The sequence below is a fragment of the Vulpes vulpes genome, chromosome 14 (assembly GCF_048418805.1).
Source record: "Vulpes vulpes isolate BD-2025 chromosome 14, VulVul3, whole genome shotgun sequence".
Taxonomy (NCBI): domain Eukaryota; kingdom Metazoa; phylum Chordata; class Mammalia; order Carnivora; family Canidae; genus Vulpes; species Vulpes vulpes.
The window spans coordinates 33478848-33496528 of NC_132793.1; the positions used below are offsets into that span (position 1 = coordinate 33478848).

Here is a 17681-nt window from a genome sequence, read left to right on the forward strand (position 1 = left end):
ATTAGCTTTACGGTAATGATCCCCAGGTTATTATTCTGTTATTTTATTAAGTTGTCAGGTCCTGGAATGACTGGCAGATTACATGGAGACCACACCATAGTGAGATGCCTTTTATGAGGATTTCAAGGAAGATCAAATTTGCCCTTGACCTCAATCAACCTCCCTCAGTATAACAACCTCAGTGCCAGGACATAGCAATGAGCCTCCGACTTCTCGCTGCCATGCTCTAACGTCATCAGGCACAGTAACCATTTGAGAAGAAGCAATCTTGGGACGCCTGGGTGGCTCAGTGTTTGAGCGTCTGCCTTTGGCTCAGGGTGTGATCCCAGCCTCCTGGGATGGAGTCCTCCTGCAGGGAGCCTGCTTTTCCCTCTGCCAATGTCTCTGCCTCTCTGTATGTCTCTCATGAATAAATAAAATCTTAAAAGAAAGAAGAAGAAGCAATCTCATGCTCTCAAAAAACTGCCCAATAGCTTAAATTCTGGTGTGAGATACTAGGAATCATACCATTCGATGTTGGTCTTCAATGTAGTAAGAGTCTAATTTTTTACCAGCTGTTTTTGATTGATGAAGTTTGTCTTTAAGTATTTCAACACTGAATCTATCACTTTTTGGAAAATTTTTAGATATAAGTTACCTGTTTGTATATATATGTATGCATATATACAAAGAAGGTCCATAATCCTTTTATATCTGTGTATGTCGGTACGTGTGTATGTGCGTGTCTCTGCAAACATAACATGTGTCAGTTGTGTTTGCAGAAAGAGTGTGTCCACTGAATTTTCATGACAGTAAAAGAATGTCCAAAACATAAAGTTGAACTGAAATAGATTGAAAATAAAAGTGAGAATTGATTCTTTTTTATTCCAATGAAGCAAAGAGGTATTCTCTTCCAAATGTTTAATGATGTAATTTGGACAAAGTTTTAGTGAACTGTCCTTTCTTCTTGTATCTCCTTAGTTCTGTTTCTTCTCAGTAAAAATGAATGAAATAATGGATGAAAACAAATAACTGGATCAGACTCTAAAGTGAAACAGATCTTGGTTCGCACCCCATCCTGATCATGGAGCAGCCCTAGACTTTGGTTAAGGGAATCCTTGTCCTCCACTGTCAAATGAGGAGAATGATAAATGATAATTGCCTCATAGGTCTATTGTGAGGATAAATGATCGGGATATAAAGTCCAGCATCTGGTGCATAAAAGGCACTCATTTCAGAAAAAAAATAAAAGTTCCATTTAAAGCAAGTCTCATGCTTTTCCTGGATTTAGGTAAAATTGAGAATAAGGGGGATATTTTCCTCATAGGTATGCTGAAATGTATATCTACTCGGTCACCTAGTACAACACATAAATATATAAATCAATAAAGCTTTCAAAAATACATCATTTGGTCTGGAGCAAAGGAAATGACAATTTTTCTTGCTGAATGGTCTTTCACTCAATGTTAAGGTCGATCACTTAATCTCGGAAAATCCAGAAAATTCAACAGCGAAAGCTCTCACCTACACCCTAATTCAGTTCTTTGGGGTCTGTATGGCTCTTTGTGTTACTCTGCAATCTGTTCCACCTGCATCTTAATAGGTGGTCAAGTCATAGCTGAGTCCCCAAACTTCACTTTGGAATGTTCTGGCCTTTTAGGCTTAAAAAGAAAGTGTTTAGATTTAATGGTTTTATGGCCCATCAAATCCTGTGTGGTAGCCTCTAATTGCATCCACGGGCAGGAATTTCTTTTAAAATCTTTTTTTTTTTTTTTTTTTTTTTTTTTTTTTCCTGACAGTTTACTAAGAATTTGCTAATATGCTGAGCATTCCTGGAACGCGTTAGGTGGGTTTTAATTTTTCTCTATTTGAGGTCCCGGCACTCCCTCATGTGGCGCTTGAGCACATAACAGTCAAGAGGCAAAGGGATGAATTAACATTTAATTTCTTCTCTTTCCCCTTGATTTCTCATGTTTATTTTTTTTTTTTTTATTTCTCATGTTTAAATGAAACAGAAAGCTAATGTTGTTCCATGGAGGCTGCAATAAAATTTCATTTCAGCCACAGTGCCTAAAACCAAAGAGATTTCCATGATAATGTCCGAAAAGCCTCTGTGGTATAATAAGCATTTCATGTGTTCTTTGAGAAGTCAGAGATGCTTTACTTCTCTTGAAAGATGAATATTTCACCTAATGAGATTGCCTTCTTTATACAACCCTAGCATTTATGTTTATCATTGATATTTCCTTCACTACATTAAGTATTTGTAGAAATGATTCTGTAGTCATCCCTGAAGCTCGTAAGAAAAATAAAATTTAAATTAAAAACAATCTAATAGGGTTTCATTTTTTTTTCTAATAGGGTTTCAAATGGATGTGCCATTATAAGTAGAGGCATTTATATGGCTCTGAATATATTATAAAAATTGTCAATTATTAAAATTTTAACTAAATCATCCAGTGTAATAAATGTCTTATTCATAACACAATGCATGACAAACTGCTCTCCACTCAGCATTTCTCGGTTAGTCTCTCTCCATCTTAAAAGACTTTTAGGGTGGGGTGCAGAGGGAGAGAGAATTTCAAGCAGACTCCCTGATGAGCATGGAGCCCAATACAGGCTCTAGTAGAGTCTCCGTCCCATGACCCCAAGGTTATGACCTGAGCTGAAACCAAGAGTCAGATTCTTCACCCACTGAGCTACCCAGGTACCCTGACTTTTAGGAGTTTTAATTTTTGTTTAAAATTCAAGCCCTTTTATTTATGCTCCTAAATTTTGCTCAAAGCTCATATTTTTTAATGAGTTTCGCATTCTGTAGCTTATTCCATCCTCTCAAAACTAAAGGGATAAAACCATAAAAACATAGAATGTTTGCAGTTAATATTCTAAGACTATTATAACATAGAACTCGCCTTAGGGTTCTTGTGGCAGTTAATGATACTTGGAAATATCAGTCAGTGACCATGATCTTATAAGCAGCATTGCACATGGGATTACTAACCTGGAACAAGATATTTGTCCTCTGCAAGCCTCAGTTTCCGAAGCGCAGGAGTTGGTAAAAGATCCTTAGGGCTTTGGACTCATGTTTTATGGAGGATAAGAGATAGATGAGTTAATAAATGCAAATTGCCTGGCACACATTGCCAGATAAATGTTGGCTATCATCATGTTTCACGACAGTTTATTTGTGTGGCATTTATTAAACATCTATTTGCATTTTCAGCAAGAACCAGAAATAAATATGTGTGCTTGGTTCTGTCTATCCCAAGCATGCAGAATATGAGAAATGAATATCAAAGACATACAAATGCTCATCCCACCATCTGTACTCTCCAGGGCTGGTCTGGCAGGCAAAGAGGTAGAAGAAAAGGGTGGGATTTCAGGAGGGCAGTTCTCTACCTTTAATGGGTTCTCTGGTTTTGTTTTCTGGAGTTTTCTCATCGAGGAGATTTTGTCTTCGTTAGCCTTGCTTCCATTAGCAGAACTTTCTGTAAAGAACTGTCCCGTCGAACCCCAACACTCAAGACAAGTAACTCATTGCTCAGTGACGCCCCTAACTTCCCTGAGAGTGGAACAATCCTGACCTTGGGAGGTGGCAAGCAAACCACTGATCTTGCTTAAGCAGCTGACTTTATCAGTGAGGAAACGTAATCCTGCTAGAAAGTGAAAATGACCTGCCATAGAAGTGAAACTAGTTAGTGGTGAATTTCCACATAAATCAGATGTCCCAGCCCGACAGCCCAGGGGACACTTGGAGCCCACAAAATTATTTGCTTTGGCCCACACATTATTGCCCCAAACAGTGTTTTAGGGAATTTTTGATTTATTTGCCAACATTTAAAAACCAGGAGATTACACATAAAAATCAAGGCTTCTGGCTTCTCTTAAAATTTTTGAAGATTTGGCAACCCCACATCCTCATTCCCGTGGGGCACTAGTTAGCTCGCACTAAAATGTGGCTGCCTCCTTCCGTGGGGTTTGCTAATCTCCACCACTGAGCTGGCATTGTTGTTTTCTTAACTTCATCCCTCTTTGGATATTTATGTTACCAGTCTGACCCTCAAAGCCATTTCTCAGGTTCCTGCATAAAGCTTAAAACAAAAATATCTTTAGCAAAGTAGAAAGGGCAACTTTCACTCCCATTGAAGTGTAAACTGCTTGTACTTTTCTGAAGGTCGGTTTTTTAATATGTGGAGGGGATTTTGGGGACCCCGAGGGGCAAATAAAAAGTGTGCCTCATTTTGGGAAGCTTTTCCTAGCATTATTCTCAGGTGATTCTCAAAGGACCCCCTAGAAGTAAGAGCTCATTCAACTAAAGTTGCCAGAGATAGCAAATAAACATAGAGGACAACCCAGCTACAAACGATTCGTTATTTATCTGAAATTCAAATGTAACTGGCTCCCTGTGTTTTATTTGGCAATCTAATATTCATTGCCATTTTGAATATGAAGGAAGAATGGTCACTCTTCAACCACAAATCTATCTAAGAAGACAAGCTCTGTTCTGGGGCCCAGTTCACACTGGAGATGTACTCCAGAGTGATGAAAAGAAAGTCCAAAAGAACCTTGAAGCAGGGTTCTGTAAAGTCTGGAGAGCCAACTGAGAAGGCAAGACTGTGGTACTGTGGCAGCTTCCAGAACTTTCTGGATGTCCATTCTAATTATTCAAGCCTGACCATTCCCTGGGAATTTGAGCGGCCCTCACCTTGGTTTACATTCTTCCAGAAGCCAAAAATGAGAAAAAGATATGAGTACAAGTCTTATTTGGGAATAATCACAAGGAGAGTTGATGAAGTAGGAAACTGAGAGGATAGGAAGGCAGTCAACGAAGGGTGTGTTAATGGGCAGGAAGCACTCAATCCTCTTAAACATCAGCTCCTGTTGTCAGAGAAAATGTCAGGCAAAAAAGTTGCAGGTTCTGATAGAAATTATAAGTAACAGGGGGATATATCCTGAGTACCAACAGCATCTGATCCAGACACACATGCTCTTTTTCCTTCCAAATAACCTATCCATCCCACAACCAAAGCATACCAACAAGGGAGTACTCCCGGTTATGAGCTGATCACCACCAGCTTTCAGGGTTAATTTAAATGTTTAGTAGACCATCCATCCATACATGGTAACTAGATCATAGAAGAAAACCTCAGAAATGTTGAAATCCTTAAAAGAGGTTTCTACTACAAATCTCGATATAAACTATTATATCCCTGCCCTCATAGGAACCTGATCCAGGGTCTTGGATTCTGAAGGGCATTGTGTGTGACCTTTCATTGCCAGTTCCTCTATGCCCCCAGTGTCACCACACAGTTTGTGTTCTCATTGTTCAACCCTGTCCCAATACATGTATCCTACTGTCCTGGGGAGGCCTGCTGTGCATGCACCTAAAGTGCTAAATCAATCACTCTTAGGGAATTGTAATTGACAGATAAATGGGCTTCCCCTCATGACATTTCATGGGATTTTCTGGAAATTAAAAGCAACACCAGGTGGTTAGGAGCCAAGATTCTGGAGCCAGACTGCCTAGCTCTGAATCCCATGTCTGTCAAGGATGAGTTGTGTGATCTTGGGCAAGTTATTCATCTGCTTGATATTTCAGTCTCCCATGTGTAAAATGGGCTTAAGATAGTACTATATCTTTGGGCTGCTCCAAGGATTTGATGCTTTAATGCTCGCAATGTACTTAGAATAGCACTTGGAACATGGTAATTGCTTTGTAAGTATTTGATAAATTAATCTAAAGGAATAGTCTAATGCCTCCTGGTTAAGTGTTGGGAGGAAATAATGTTGCACAAAATGGTCCTATCGAGACCATCAAATTATAGTTTCTAAGCAAGCTTCCTTCTCAATTTTCTTTTCATCCCATCCCTACCAAAAATAAGGAGCACTGATCTTGGAACCACCTGAAGGGAGGGGGAGAGTAAGTCCTGTCATTTATTCATCAAGAAAACTGTGGGGCACCTGGGTGGCTCAGTGATAGAGCACCTGCCTTCAGCTCAGGGCATGATCCTGGAGTCCCGGGATGGAGTCCCGTCTCAGGCTCCCCACAGGGAGCCTGCTTCTCCCTCTGCCTATATCCCTGCCTCTCTCTCTCTCTCTCTCTGTCTCTCATGAATAAGTAAATAAAATCTTAAAAAAAAAAAAAAGGGAAGAAAGAAAAAACTGCTTCCTCTGGAGCTCTCGCTGTTTGCCCACAGAATGAGCATAGCAACACCTGTCAAATATTGCATAAAGGAATGCGTACATAGACAGGCAATCCCTGCGGTTTGTTGCTGTTGTTTTAACAAAGTGAGCTCTGCATATTGCCTTCTTTTACTTACACTCTTCCTTACTGCCAGTCTTTTCATGGTCCCTTCTCCATCTTTTGCTTGTTTTTGTTTTGTTTTGTTTTGTTTTTTGTTGTTGCTGTTGTTCCTGTCTTACAAAATAGTTCAAAGGGACTTTTGTAAGGATGGACCCAAAATAAGAAGAATATAAAGCCAAAGGTAACCCCATCACTCATAAATAAACACATGTAATATGTAGTCTGCATTCTTTGTCTTAAAAAGTAAGTCTATTTTAGGGCCTTGCTATTGTTTGTAACAGTTTTTTAAAAAACAAACTGCAACAGCTTTCCATACCACTACACTCTTTCTCTGATATCATGATAAAAATGTATCCATTTCTTTTTCTTTTATTAAGATTTTATTTATTTATTCATGAGAGACACAGAGAGAGAGAGAGAGAGAGAGGCAGAGACACAGGCAGAGGGAGAAGCAAGCTCTCTGCAGGGAGCCTGATACGGGACTTTATCCCAGGACACCAGGATCAGGACTTGAGCCAAAATCAGATGCTCAACCACTGTGCCACTGAGGGGTCCCAAATTTATCCCATGTCTAATGCACCTTGTTTTTTACAACCAATCTCTGATTATGGGACATTTGGGGTTGTTTTGTTTTTTCTAATTTTTTTCCTACTAAAAATAACAAAGGCATGAGAATCCTTGCAGAGACGTCATTCTTCAAAGTCATAATTATTTCCTTGGAATTCCTAGAAGAGGACTTAGAGCATAACATGGAATTCATACTTTCAAAGCTTTGATGAACAATTGTTAAATAATTTTCTAGAAATATGGTTCCACTTAATGCTCCTCCTACCAGTACTTGAAAATGCACATTGTCCTTCCACCCTTATCACATTTTATAGTATGAAAATAATAACTTGATATTCAAAAAATAAAATATATAGTTATAATTTACATTTATTTGATAACATGGTAAATTGAATACTTTTCATGTGCTTATAGGCCGGTTTCATGTGTCCATTTATGAATTTTCTATTTGTCTTTTTCCACTAGGTCTTTTCAACTATTTTGGGTTAGATATTATTTCCTTATTCAAGTATAAGGGCTCTTCACATGGAAAGATCATTAATGCTTTGCAGCCTCATAATTTTTCAATTTGTTTTGTTTACCACTTGCTTTTTTCAATTTTTGTAGAACATGCATGTTTTGTAGAAACAGCATGGACGTTTCTGCATTTTGTGTTGATTTGTTGGCTTTTGCCTTAATGGTTTTTGTCTATGGCATGTTTGGGAAGGCTTCTCTTACCCCAACTGTGAATAGAAAGATACTGGTTTCCTTCTTTTTTTTTCCCCCATTCTCTCTGGCCATATTTCAGGATTACCACAGACCAATGCCCAGGCCTCAAGGCCACTTCTCTGTGTGTGGTCCTAGAATTCAAAAAAGTTCTGGACTCTAACCTAAGCCTGTCTCAACCTCACCGTGTCATGCCGTTATCCCTGGCAGAGTTATGTGGCAAACGTTTCAAGAAGGGAAGTAAATCCATAAGATCTGTAACGCTTAGAACTGAAATGCTTTAAAATAGTATTTAGTTCCTGCTCTTTGAGCCTGAATTTCCTGCCCTGCTTAGCATCAAAAGAAGCCAGATAGAATTCATCACCAACTTTTATATGAGTTTCTGAAGCGGGGCGGGGAGATTTATCACTGTGCATACCTTTTCAAATGTTCATAGTTGCCAGGGGACTGGGAAGTTAATAAATTAGCCCTAATAAGGAATTTCTTTGCATCATATTTGAATTTCTCATCTCTCTCTCTCCTAAGGCAGCTAGAAATGCTTTATTGGGAGTATAACCCATTTGTAAAACAGAATCGTGGTCCCAAACCATGACAGAAAACTCAACCATCCGGGTCTCTGCATTTGCTGTTTCCCTGTGAGGATCACGTGGTTTGGGGAAGCAGGGAGGCCTTTGAAATGAGGTAGCTATTAGATTGAATCCCATCTCTGCCACTACCTAGCTGATAAAACTGAGGAACCAAAGAATATCTTGCCTAGAGTCATAGAGGAGCAGAATGTGCAACAACTGGTATTTTGATGGTGGAGTCAATGAGCTTAATTTTCGTGAGTGTGAAAATATCCGGGGAAGTGTTTGCTTGATGCATACAGAGAAAGGAATCACTAAATGTTAGTCCTCTTCTGTTCCTTTGGTGAGGACTTTCTACCTACCTCGCACAGTTGCGAGCTCCCCATCCACGTGAGCCATGCACTGCATGGCAGTAGCCCCAACACATATTGGCATGCTGACTCTCTGACCCAAAACAGAAGTCGACAGGTCTATCTCAGCAACATTCCGGAGCATCCGCGGATACAGCTTCCATCTAGAATTTTAAAAAGAAAAAAAAAATTTAGAATTTTAAAATCATAACTAAAGCTTTGACATTACAGTTTAGTTAAAAAGAGAAAATATACTTCGAGTTTTCCCATCTGGCAAATTACTTTACAAAGTTAAAGGGAAGGGGCAGTTTTAATGTTTGTTAAGATGGCAAGTTAACAATAAGATAATAATGAATTTCACAAGTTATTGTTCTCAGTGATGTGTAATTAACATATGGTAGGATTTACCCTTGGGAGCTTTGACAAAAGCACACAGTTGTGTAACTGCCAAGACAATCAAGAACAGTTCACCATCTTGAAAAATTTCTCCATTTCCTTTTGTACTGAAACCAGTCCCCTAACAACCACTGATATGTTTTCTGTCAGTATAGTTTTACTTTGCAAGAATATACAAAAGGAATCATATGTAACGTAGCCTTTGAGTCTGGCTTTTTTTCACTAAAGCATAGGGCTTTTGAGATTCATCCACATTGTCAAGTGCATCCATAATCTGTTCATCTTGGTTGATGAATAGTATTCTACTGTCCCAGTCGGTTTGCCCATTCCCCAGCTAAGAGACACTGGGAATGCTTCCAGTTTGAAGCAATTATTAATAAAGCCACCATAAACATTCACGTAAATGTTTTTGTGTGAACATAGCTTTCATTTCACTTCCTCCAAATCATTTTGATAGACAAAAAAACATAGAAGGCAGATTATAATTTATGAAGAGAGGTTATACTATGTCCAGTTTGTCTTTTATAACATACAATAACTTTGGATACTTACTTTTAAAATTACAATGTGGTTTCTTCGAAATCCTTAAACTGATGTCCGTATTCATTGAAGTATGGTCAGAGGGAATATAATTTTTCTTAGTTTAATTGAGCATTTTCCTCCAAAAGGTTATTCACCAGGAACTGGAGTTTAGTTTAAAGATTTTTTGACTCCTGAACATGATCTAAAATGACTCTTCCTGCAATTCTTTCGTGTTGCAATGAAAATCATCAATAAACCAAGAAGCGAATCTTTAAGAGTAAAATTTACAGGAGAACAAGTTCTCTTTCCCTCTTAGCAGAATTTATATGTCCTATTTGTTCGGGATTATTTTTCTCATTAGTAACTGATGAGAATGGAAGAAAGTACAGACCTGTTTATAATGAGCTTTAAGAAAATAAACATGTGGATAAGACACTCATACACACCTAACCAGCACTCACCTTTCATTACCTAGATTGAACTCTGCTTCCAGAGAGTTCAAGATTTTTAGTTATTATAGTGAAGCATGATTTAGAAATGGAGTAACCAAAACAAATTGGACCTCCAAAGTCTTAACTGAAGCCTACCTCATGTAGCGGAAGAAGAAATTCTGCCTTCGTGTTGCTTTGGGTCTGTAGTCTAACCCTTCCTCACATACTAAAGTAAAAACATGCAGCCCTTGAAAAGCATAATAAAGAAGTTTTACTGTGCGATTTCTCTGCAATTCCTTTGAACATCATAATCGTCATTACTTTCAGTCACACCACATGCTTTGCTGCTGGAAGTCTTTCCTTTTGGACTGACCCTCGCAGCATGCTTCTTTGATCTCCATTTTGAGAGGGGAAGGCAGAAGCCTTGAAGAGAGTTTTTATTACCAATCATCTCTAAGTGTATTATTACAATGAGAGAAAAAGATTTTAATAGCACCCGTTGGCATGGTGGCCTTGGAAGGCATTAATATTTACTTAGAGCTGAGGAAACAATGAAAGCTTTTATGAAGAGCACACACAAAGCTGCAGGGCATGAGCCGTGTGTGTGTGTGTGTGTGTGTGTGTGTGTGAGAGAGAGAGAGAGAGAGAGAGAGAGAGAGAGAGAGAAAAGACATTGCTAAATGTTCAGTTCCTACATAGAAGGCAAAGCTCAATCCTTCCATCTCCAGGCAGTAGCTTTACTCTTGTCCACGTGGTGGCGCAGGTCCCTTTGATAACCGTGTGTTCCCCCTCCCTGGCCTTCCCCCATGCACACTACTTTCTCTTCTGAGGGTGACATTACAGACACTCACCAACCAGCGCACAAAATGCAATTCTCACACATAATTAGGTAAGATCACTGGAGCGGAAAGCGTATGTTCTCTAAAAAGTTCTCCACATTTCGGTATTTTTCAGAAGGGCAATTACAGCTAACCTTGTCACGTAGTTCTAAGAGCTTTCCAAGTCTCACCTGACCCCACCCCCAGTTTAAGTGATTTTTCCACAATCTTACATAAAATCACAGCTGACTGTAACCTTGGACTGTGCTCTTATAGGACCTCCACTTTGGAAAAAGGATATGAAGATCGACAAAACAATTGAACCAATGGAATAATAAACCTCTTTTCAAAGGACGGAAAATAAGATGCCTGAACAAAGGAAGTGGGGTAGAGGGGGGATCCTTTCACAGGGTTTTTGACTCATACCTCACATCCAACAAACGCCTCACATTTAATTTACAACATAATCCAGGGATGTACACACGCCCCATGATGGGATACTCTATTTGAAGGACACTTAACACCCAGCTTTAAAGCCATGTGCTGCTACTGAATCCCATCAATTGAACACAGTGAATTAATGTTTTATAAGTCCTGTAAGATGATCTCACTGCACTCCAATTTCTCCACATAATATTTTACACTCAGCATTTAAATCAAGTAAAATATATGTAAATATGCATATAAAATATACAAAATAGCACAGATTTTGTAATCTTATTTTTTACCCTTCATTCTTAATATTTGTGATATCTTGAAAACAGTTAACTGGATCACTCTAAACCTCTGAGGCATTGCAATAAAGGAATAAGGAGGGCAGGAATCTAAGTCTGAAGAAAACACTGCATAGTAAGCATATTTAGATAGTCAAGCCAGTTTTTAAATGCCTTGGTGTGTAATGGGTTTCAGAAAGCCTATGAACCTCCTGAAAGGGTGTGTAGTTGTGCTTGTGTGTGTGCCCGCATGGGTGTGCATGTGTAGGTTTGCTAACACCTATCTAGATAAAGAAAGAGAGATAGAGATAGGGAGTGGAGCAGAAAGGGAGGATGGCGGGGCAGCCGCGCTGGCTCAGTGGTTTAGAGCCGCCTTCAGCCCAGGGCATGATCCCGGGGATCCCGGATCGAGTCCCCCTGCTTCTGCCTCTGCCTGTATCTGTGCTTCTCTCTCTGCGTGTCTCTCATGAATAAATAAATAAAATCTTTAAAAAAAAAAGGAAAAAAGGAGGACGAAGAAGAGAATAGGAGGAGAAAACAAATGGGATGGATGTGAGACCTCTTTTACATGAATCTTCGAAAATAAGAGGCAATTAGCTAATTTGCATAACGCAAAAGCAGAAAGCAGCTTCCTCACATGTCGTAGAAACCAGCTGCGTGATCTTGTGGCATTTACACCTATGAGAAGAATACTTAAAATGCTGCAGGTGAGTTTATACTGCTCAAATATTTAAGTGAGAGGATGCTATCACTTTTTCATCTGTTCTTTAAAAAGAAAATCATGCAGGGATCCCTGGGTGGCTCAACAGTTCAGCACTGCCTTCCACCCAGGGCGTGACCCTGGAGTCACGGGATCGAGTCCCACATCGGACTCTTTGGATAGAGCCTGTTTCTCCCTCTGCCTGTGTCTCTCTACCTCTCTCTCTTTCTGTGTCTCTCATGAATAAATAAATATTTTAAAAAAGAAAAAGAAAATCATGCAATTTTCAGTGTCAATAAGTGACACACAGGGAAAAAAAGGAGGAGCTTCATTTTCCTTTAAAAAAAAAAGATTTTCTTTCTTTATTTGACAGAAGGAGTGAGAGAGCACAAGCAGGGGAAAGGGCAGAGGGAGAGGAAGAAGCAGGCTCTCTGCTGAGTAGGGAGCTCTACGTGGGGCTCAATCCCAAGACCCTGGAATGATAACCCAAGCCAAAGTCAGATACTTAACTGACTGAGCCACCCAGGCACCCCAGACGCTTCATTTTCTAATATCATCAGGACTTCTAAATGCCCAAATTGTAGAATTAGTTTCTACCAATGAGAATTTCACAAGAAGCCACAAAATGCAGACCATGGTTGAGAAAGATACACTGAGTTCATGTGCAAGAGAAACAATGTACATTGGGTTTTTTGTTGTCTTTTTTAAAAAATATTTTATTATTTATTTATTCATGAGAGAGACACACACACAGAGAGGCAGAGATATAGGCAGAGGGAGAAGCAGGCTCCTCGCCGGAAGCCCGATGTAGGACTCGATCTGGGAACTCCATCTCAGGACTCCAGGATCAAGCCCTGAGCAAAAGGTAGATGCTCAACCACTAGGCCACCCAAGTATCCCTGTTTTTGTTTTTTGTTTTTTTTTTTAGTTAACACCAATCAAGTCAGGCCATGCAAAATGTAGTACCCTGACATCTGCTGTTCACATCGTGTTTATAATAGGAAATCATGCTCTTCAGTGTGGTTCCATCCATTTGACTTTATTTGTCCTTTGGTATTTTATTTTATTTTGGCCACAGTAACATCAGAGTCCCAAGCCATACCCCAGAAATGTTTATAAGCAACTGCGAGGTCATCTAAGTGAGCCATGTCCCCAGAACTTCAAACTGTGGTTGTCAGAGCTGAGTATAGAGAGATAATAGATAGCTGTCACTGTGAATGACCTTTTGTTGTGCTTGTGGGAGGAGGAGGTGTATCAATTTCGTAAATGTCTTTAAAATGCCCTGACACTGTGTCACAACAGGTTATCTGAGGTTTGGTTGTTTTGCAGTCTTCATTTGAATCAGAATGAGAGAGTTCAGATTGATTGGCTTCATCCCATCAACCCAAAGCCACTGGGACCCTGGCAGAAAATCTCTTAGTTCCACGTGATCGACTCAATGACAGAAGATGCGGAATGAAGGGTCACCCAGCAAGTTACCCAACAAAAGAGAAATTGAAGTGTTAGATAGGCGATGGGCCCTGACATTTGTTGCAATATAAAAACTCCTCCCATAGTTGATAATAGCATCAGCCAAACTCCAGAGAAAGTTGATTAAATGCACTTTTTTTTTTCCCTTTTGAACTGAACAAAAGAGAAAGATCAAGTATCATGGAAAGGATGGCATTGCAAGCTCATTCTCATTATTTATGCTCTGTCTTGAAGGTACTTAGTGCATGCAGAGGCTGAGAATAGTCACTAGAGTACCATGTGATCCACACAAGCATGAGGCACTCCTCCCATCTACAAGTTGGAAGTCAACACTGCCTTCTATGTCTCACAAAGTTTCTAGAATTTCCAGGGTTGCAGAGGTGTCTGCATTTGCTGTACCCCTTTGCTCCCTCTTTAAGGTCTCAACTGGACCAGTTATTTGGGGTACATTTTGCATCAGTTCAAACCACCAGCATTATGGAGGTCAAAGATTGATGTCCATCCATTGGAATGTAAGCTCCCATGAATAGGAACTTTGTCTGTCTGGTTCATTGCTCTATCTTCAGCATGTAGGACAGAGTTGAGCCCACAGAGATTCGTAATAAGTATGAGATAATGGATTAAGTAGCATGAGGTGAAGGGGGCTAAAGGGTGGGTCAGGAAATAGGAGGTGATTTGAGCTTTATGACCTGAGAAATTCTGAGACACCAGCCTGTCAAGGGCCTGATAGTTCCCTATTTGGGTTATTTTTTTTTTAAATTTTTATTTATTTATGATAGTCACAGAGAGAGAGAGAGAGAGAGGCAGAGACACAGGCGGAGGGAGAAGCAGGCTCCATGCACCGGGAGCCTGATGTGGGATTCGATCCCGGGTCTCCAGGATCGCGCCCTGGGCCAAAGGCAGGCGCCAAACCGCTGCGCCACCCAGGGATCCCCCTATTTGGGTTAAAGTGCTCTTTTCAGGAGACTACTGAGAGGTAAGCTGCATTACCTGGTGAATAGAATTGCTATGGGCCTACGGAAAGACATCTTCCAGGAGCAGAAGCCTTTGAAGAGGCCCAAAATGCTAAATAAGTGAAAAAGATCATACAGAATTTTAAGACCCTCCATTCTTAACCAACATTTCCTTTACAACTTTTCTACATTTGTGAAGCTCGTGTAGGTTCCAGGAAAGATCTGAGACAAAGTCAAGGCTTACAGAAGTTTGGGGTAGGTCCCATCCTTCACCCCATTCTCAGATTCCTGGGGATACATCAGTGCTGCTTACCAGGAACCACCTTGGTCAGAATAATCTCATCTCTCCTAATTCATACAGAGAAATGTGATTTTTGAGAGATTTCTCTCTACGCTGAGGAAGCCTAGAAGGAAGGTAGAGTCTTTCCTCTGGGATATTTCCTCCTCCTCCTCCTTTTCTTCTTCTCCCTTTCCTCCTCCTCTTCCTCCTCCTCCTCCTCCTCCTCCTCCTCCTCCTCCTTCTTCTTCTTCTTCTTCTTCTTCTTCTTCTTCTTCTTCTTCTTAATTTACCACCATTAATGAACACCCACAATATTCACTGACTTTACAGAAGGCTAGAATGTAAGATGGATGAGCCTGAAAAGTATAGTGGGATTGAGGGCTCTCCACCCCTACTCCAGCAAATAAACCATTCTGTAACTGCTGAGAGAAAAACACTCCTTGAAAGTTATTTTGTTCCTTGCATTTACAAGAAACAAAACAGAAAACATAAACCATGACACCCACCATGTTGTGCTTTGAAATATGAAAGGCAGGGAAAACTAATTTGGGAATAGAGGTAGGCGAAGCACTCTGGATGAGGGATGAAATAGCCAAGTTGAAAGATTAATGCCATAGAGACAAATTGAAATCTAAAGTGAAAGTTCAGACAACAGTAATCAAACTGAGTGATAACGGAAAGCCAGCAGGATGGGAATATTTGAGGCAACAATCCGATCTGGTTCAACCAGATAAGATGGCTCTCTTGCACTTAATGCTGTTTCCTGCACCATGAGCGATGACCCTCCCTGTCATACCCAGAGAAAAAGAAAAGAGAGTCATCAGAATGCATCACCATTTTTATACACAGTTAAATTAAATATCCACGGAATTTCGTGTGAGGAAAATTAGTGTTGGTTTTTTCAGTCAGTTGTCCGAGATTCCCAGCCTTGGGATATTTTTAAACAATTTAATAGGCTAAGACTTCTCATGGCCCCAAGAGTTTTTGCCTCTCTACAAGGCATCTATCTAGACAAATAATTTCACATCATTAACATTAAAACTTGGAGATCTTATTTTGGTAGGATATTTTCATGTAATTTTAAAACAGGATTTAACAAGAAGTAAATTTTCTTACCTGGAAAATGCTGCAATATTATCAGCCAATGTTTCCTGATCATTTGCCCCGGACCTGTAATAGTCATATATCGACTTCTGAAGTACTGATTTTGCATTTTGTTCATAATCACTGATACAAACTAACCGCATAAGCATTTTCACACGTTATTGCGACCCCAGGTTTGGGTTTTTTTTTTTTTTTCCTGTTCATAGCCTTCTACATTTTGATAATTCCACTAGCTGTCAATTATTAATAGACTTTTTCCAAAGTTCAGATTTACTTCTCTGTTGCTTACATTAAGTGAGTAAATATATGCTTAGATTTTGCAATTTCACTTGCAGTCATCTGCCAAAGAACAGCAACACCTAAGCTATGAGAAGTTGGGGTTGGGGAGGCAGTTGAAGCAGATTAGTTGCCTTCTGCAACCACGAGAAGTCTTGTGACGTAAAGATGGATCGTGCCCGCAACACCGGAGTCATCTCTTGTACCGTGTGCCTAGAGGAATTCCAGACGCCCATCACATCTCCTCCTCGGAGCCTGTGTCCTGACATTCTGGACAAGGCCAAGGCCAGCAGAGGCTGCCTCGGGACTCTCCAGCCTCCTCACCCACCTCACCAGCACCTTGCCCATTTGAACTGGACTGCCCTCTCTCCTCCCCTGCCTTCCAAGGCCTGTGGCCTGAGATTCAGAGCCACAGTCCCATAGTCCCCTTGGGCCCTAGCAGAACAGCCCCTTTCCCATTTAGTTGCTTTTGTAGAGGAGGACGGGGCGGGGCCAGGGATAGCTGTCAGTCACCAGCCCTTAAATAAAGCAGCGGATGCAAAAAAAAAAAAAAAAAAAAGAAGTTGGGGTTGGGGAGGCAGTTGAAGCAGATTAGTTGCCACATCAAAAATTAAGGTCCTAGAGAAGTTGGGGTTGGGGAGGCAGTTGAAGCAGATTAGTTGCCACATCAAAAATTAAGGTCCTAGAGAAGTACTTGCATGAATCCACACTTGGCTTGGTTCTGGCTAAGGCTGCTTGTTCCGCACGGTATGTGCGTTTGCTCTTTGCTTGGAACCCAGAACAGGCTGGGCTGCCCATTCATTTTTCTTCCACATTCACCATGAGCATATCATTTGACAAAAGGCTTATGGAATGAACAGGGCATCCAGTAAAAACAGGCCCTCTATATAATATGAAATCCAGCTGATGATAAACATTTGGCTTTAACAAGGAACATTAAGCCTAAATTTACAGCCTATTCATAAGGAGCCCTGTCTCACTCTGGGAAGGATATAGGGAGGTGCCATTCTAAAGATCTTGTGGTCTCAATCGAAAATTTCACTCAATAATGGAACATTTGGGGAAGACTTGTACTATTAAGATACGATTCACAAAGCAGTGGCTTTGACATTGGGTTTCAATCTAGAAGCCTCCTCCACTTTAAGATGCTCTCCAGCCATTCAATACCTGAATTCCAACTGCTTACCTCTGTTCAAGAATGTTCTCTTCAACTTGGATTCTGCTTTTCCAACCACTTGGCATACCACAGTGCTAAGGAGTCAATGCTCTAGGAGACAGCCCTCCACCAAGTCCTCAACCAAAGACTCAAGGGAGTCAGTGCATAAGTACCCTAAATCCCACCCCACCCCACCCCCCTCGGTGATCAGTTCCTCGGTGTCTTGTTCTTTGTTGCTGCCTTGGGTTGCCCACAGTATTAGCTGGTTGATAACTCACCCTGTGGGTTGGCTGCCTTCCCTTCCAATCTCACTTTCTTACCCCTTAACTTAATCAAAAGGCTTTAAGCTGTCAAGAATGGCATTGAATTAAACATAGGTTTATTTCAAAAG

The 17681-nt window shown here is 40.4% G+C and overlaps 1 protein-coding gene across 3 annotated transcripts in view; it reads right to left on the reverse strand.

Annotated features, from left to right (window-relative positions):
- The window catches only part of HAO1 (hydroxyacid oxidase 1), a 48431-nt gene extending 32263 nt beyond the window's left edge, over positions 1-16168 (reverse strand). The window contains exons 1-3 of one of the 3 annotated variants that reach the window (XM_072736365.1): positions 15871-16095; positions 8484-8635; positions 2981-3058 (exon numbers count right to left, since the gene is read on the reverse strand). In XM_072736365.1, coding sequence (XP_072592466.1) covers positions 2981-3058; positions 8484-8635; positions 15871-16007 — 367 coding nt within the window. In that variant the 5' untranslated portion in view covers positions 16008-16095. Of the gene's footprint in view, positions 1-2980; positions 3059-8483; positions 8636-15870 lie in introns of those variants that run through there. The other 2 variants (XM_026012310.2, XM_072736367.1) reach the window with 2 other exon arrangements.
- Positions 16169-17681: the final 1513 nt, after the last annotated feature.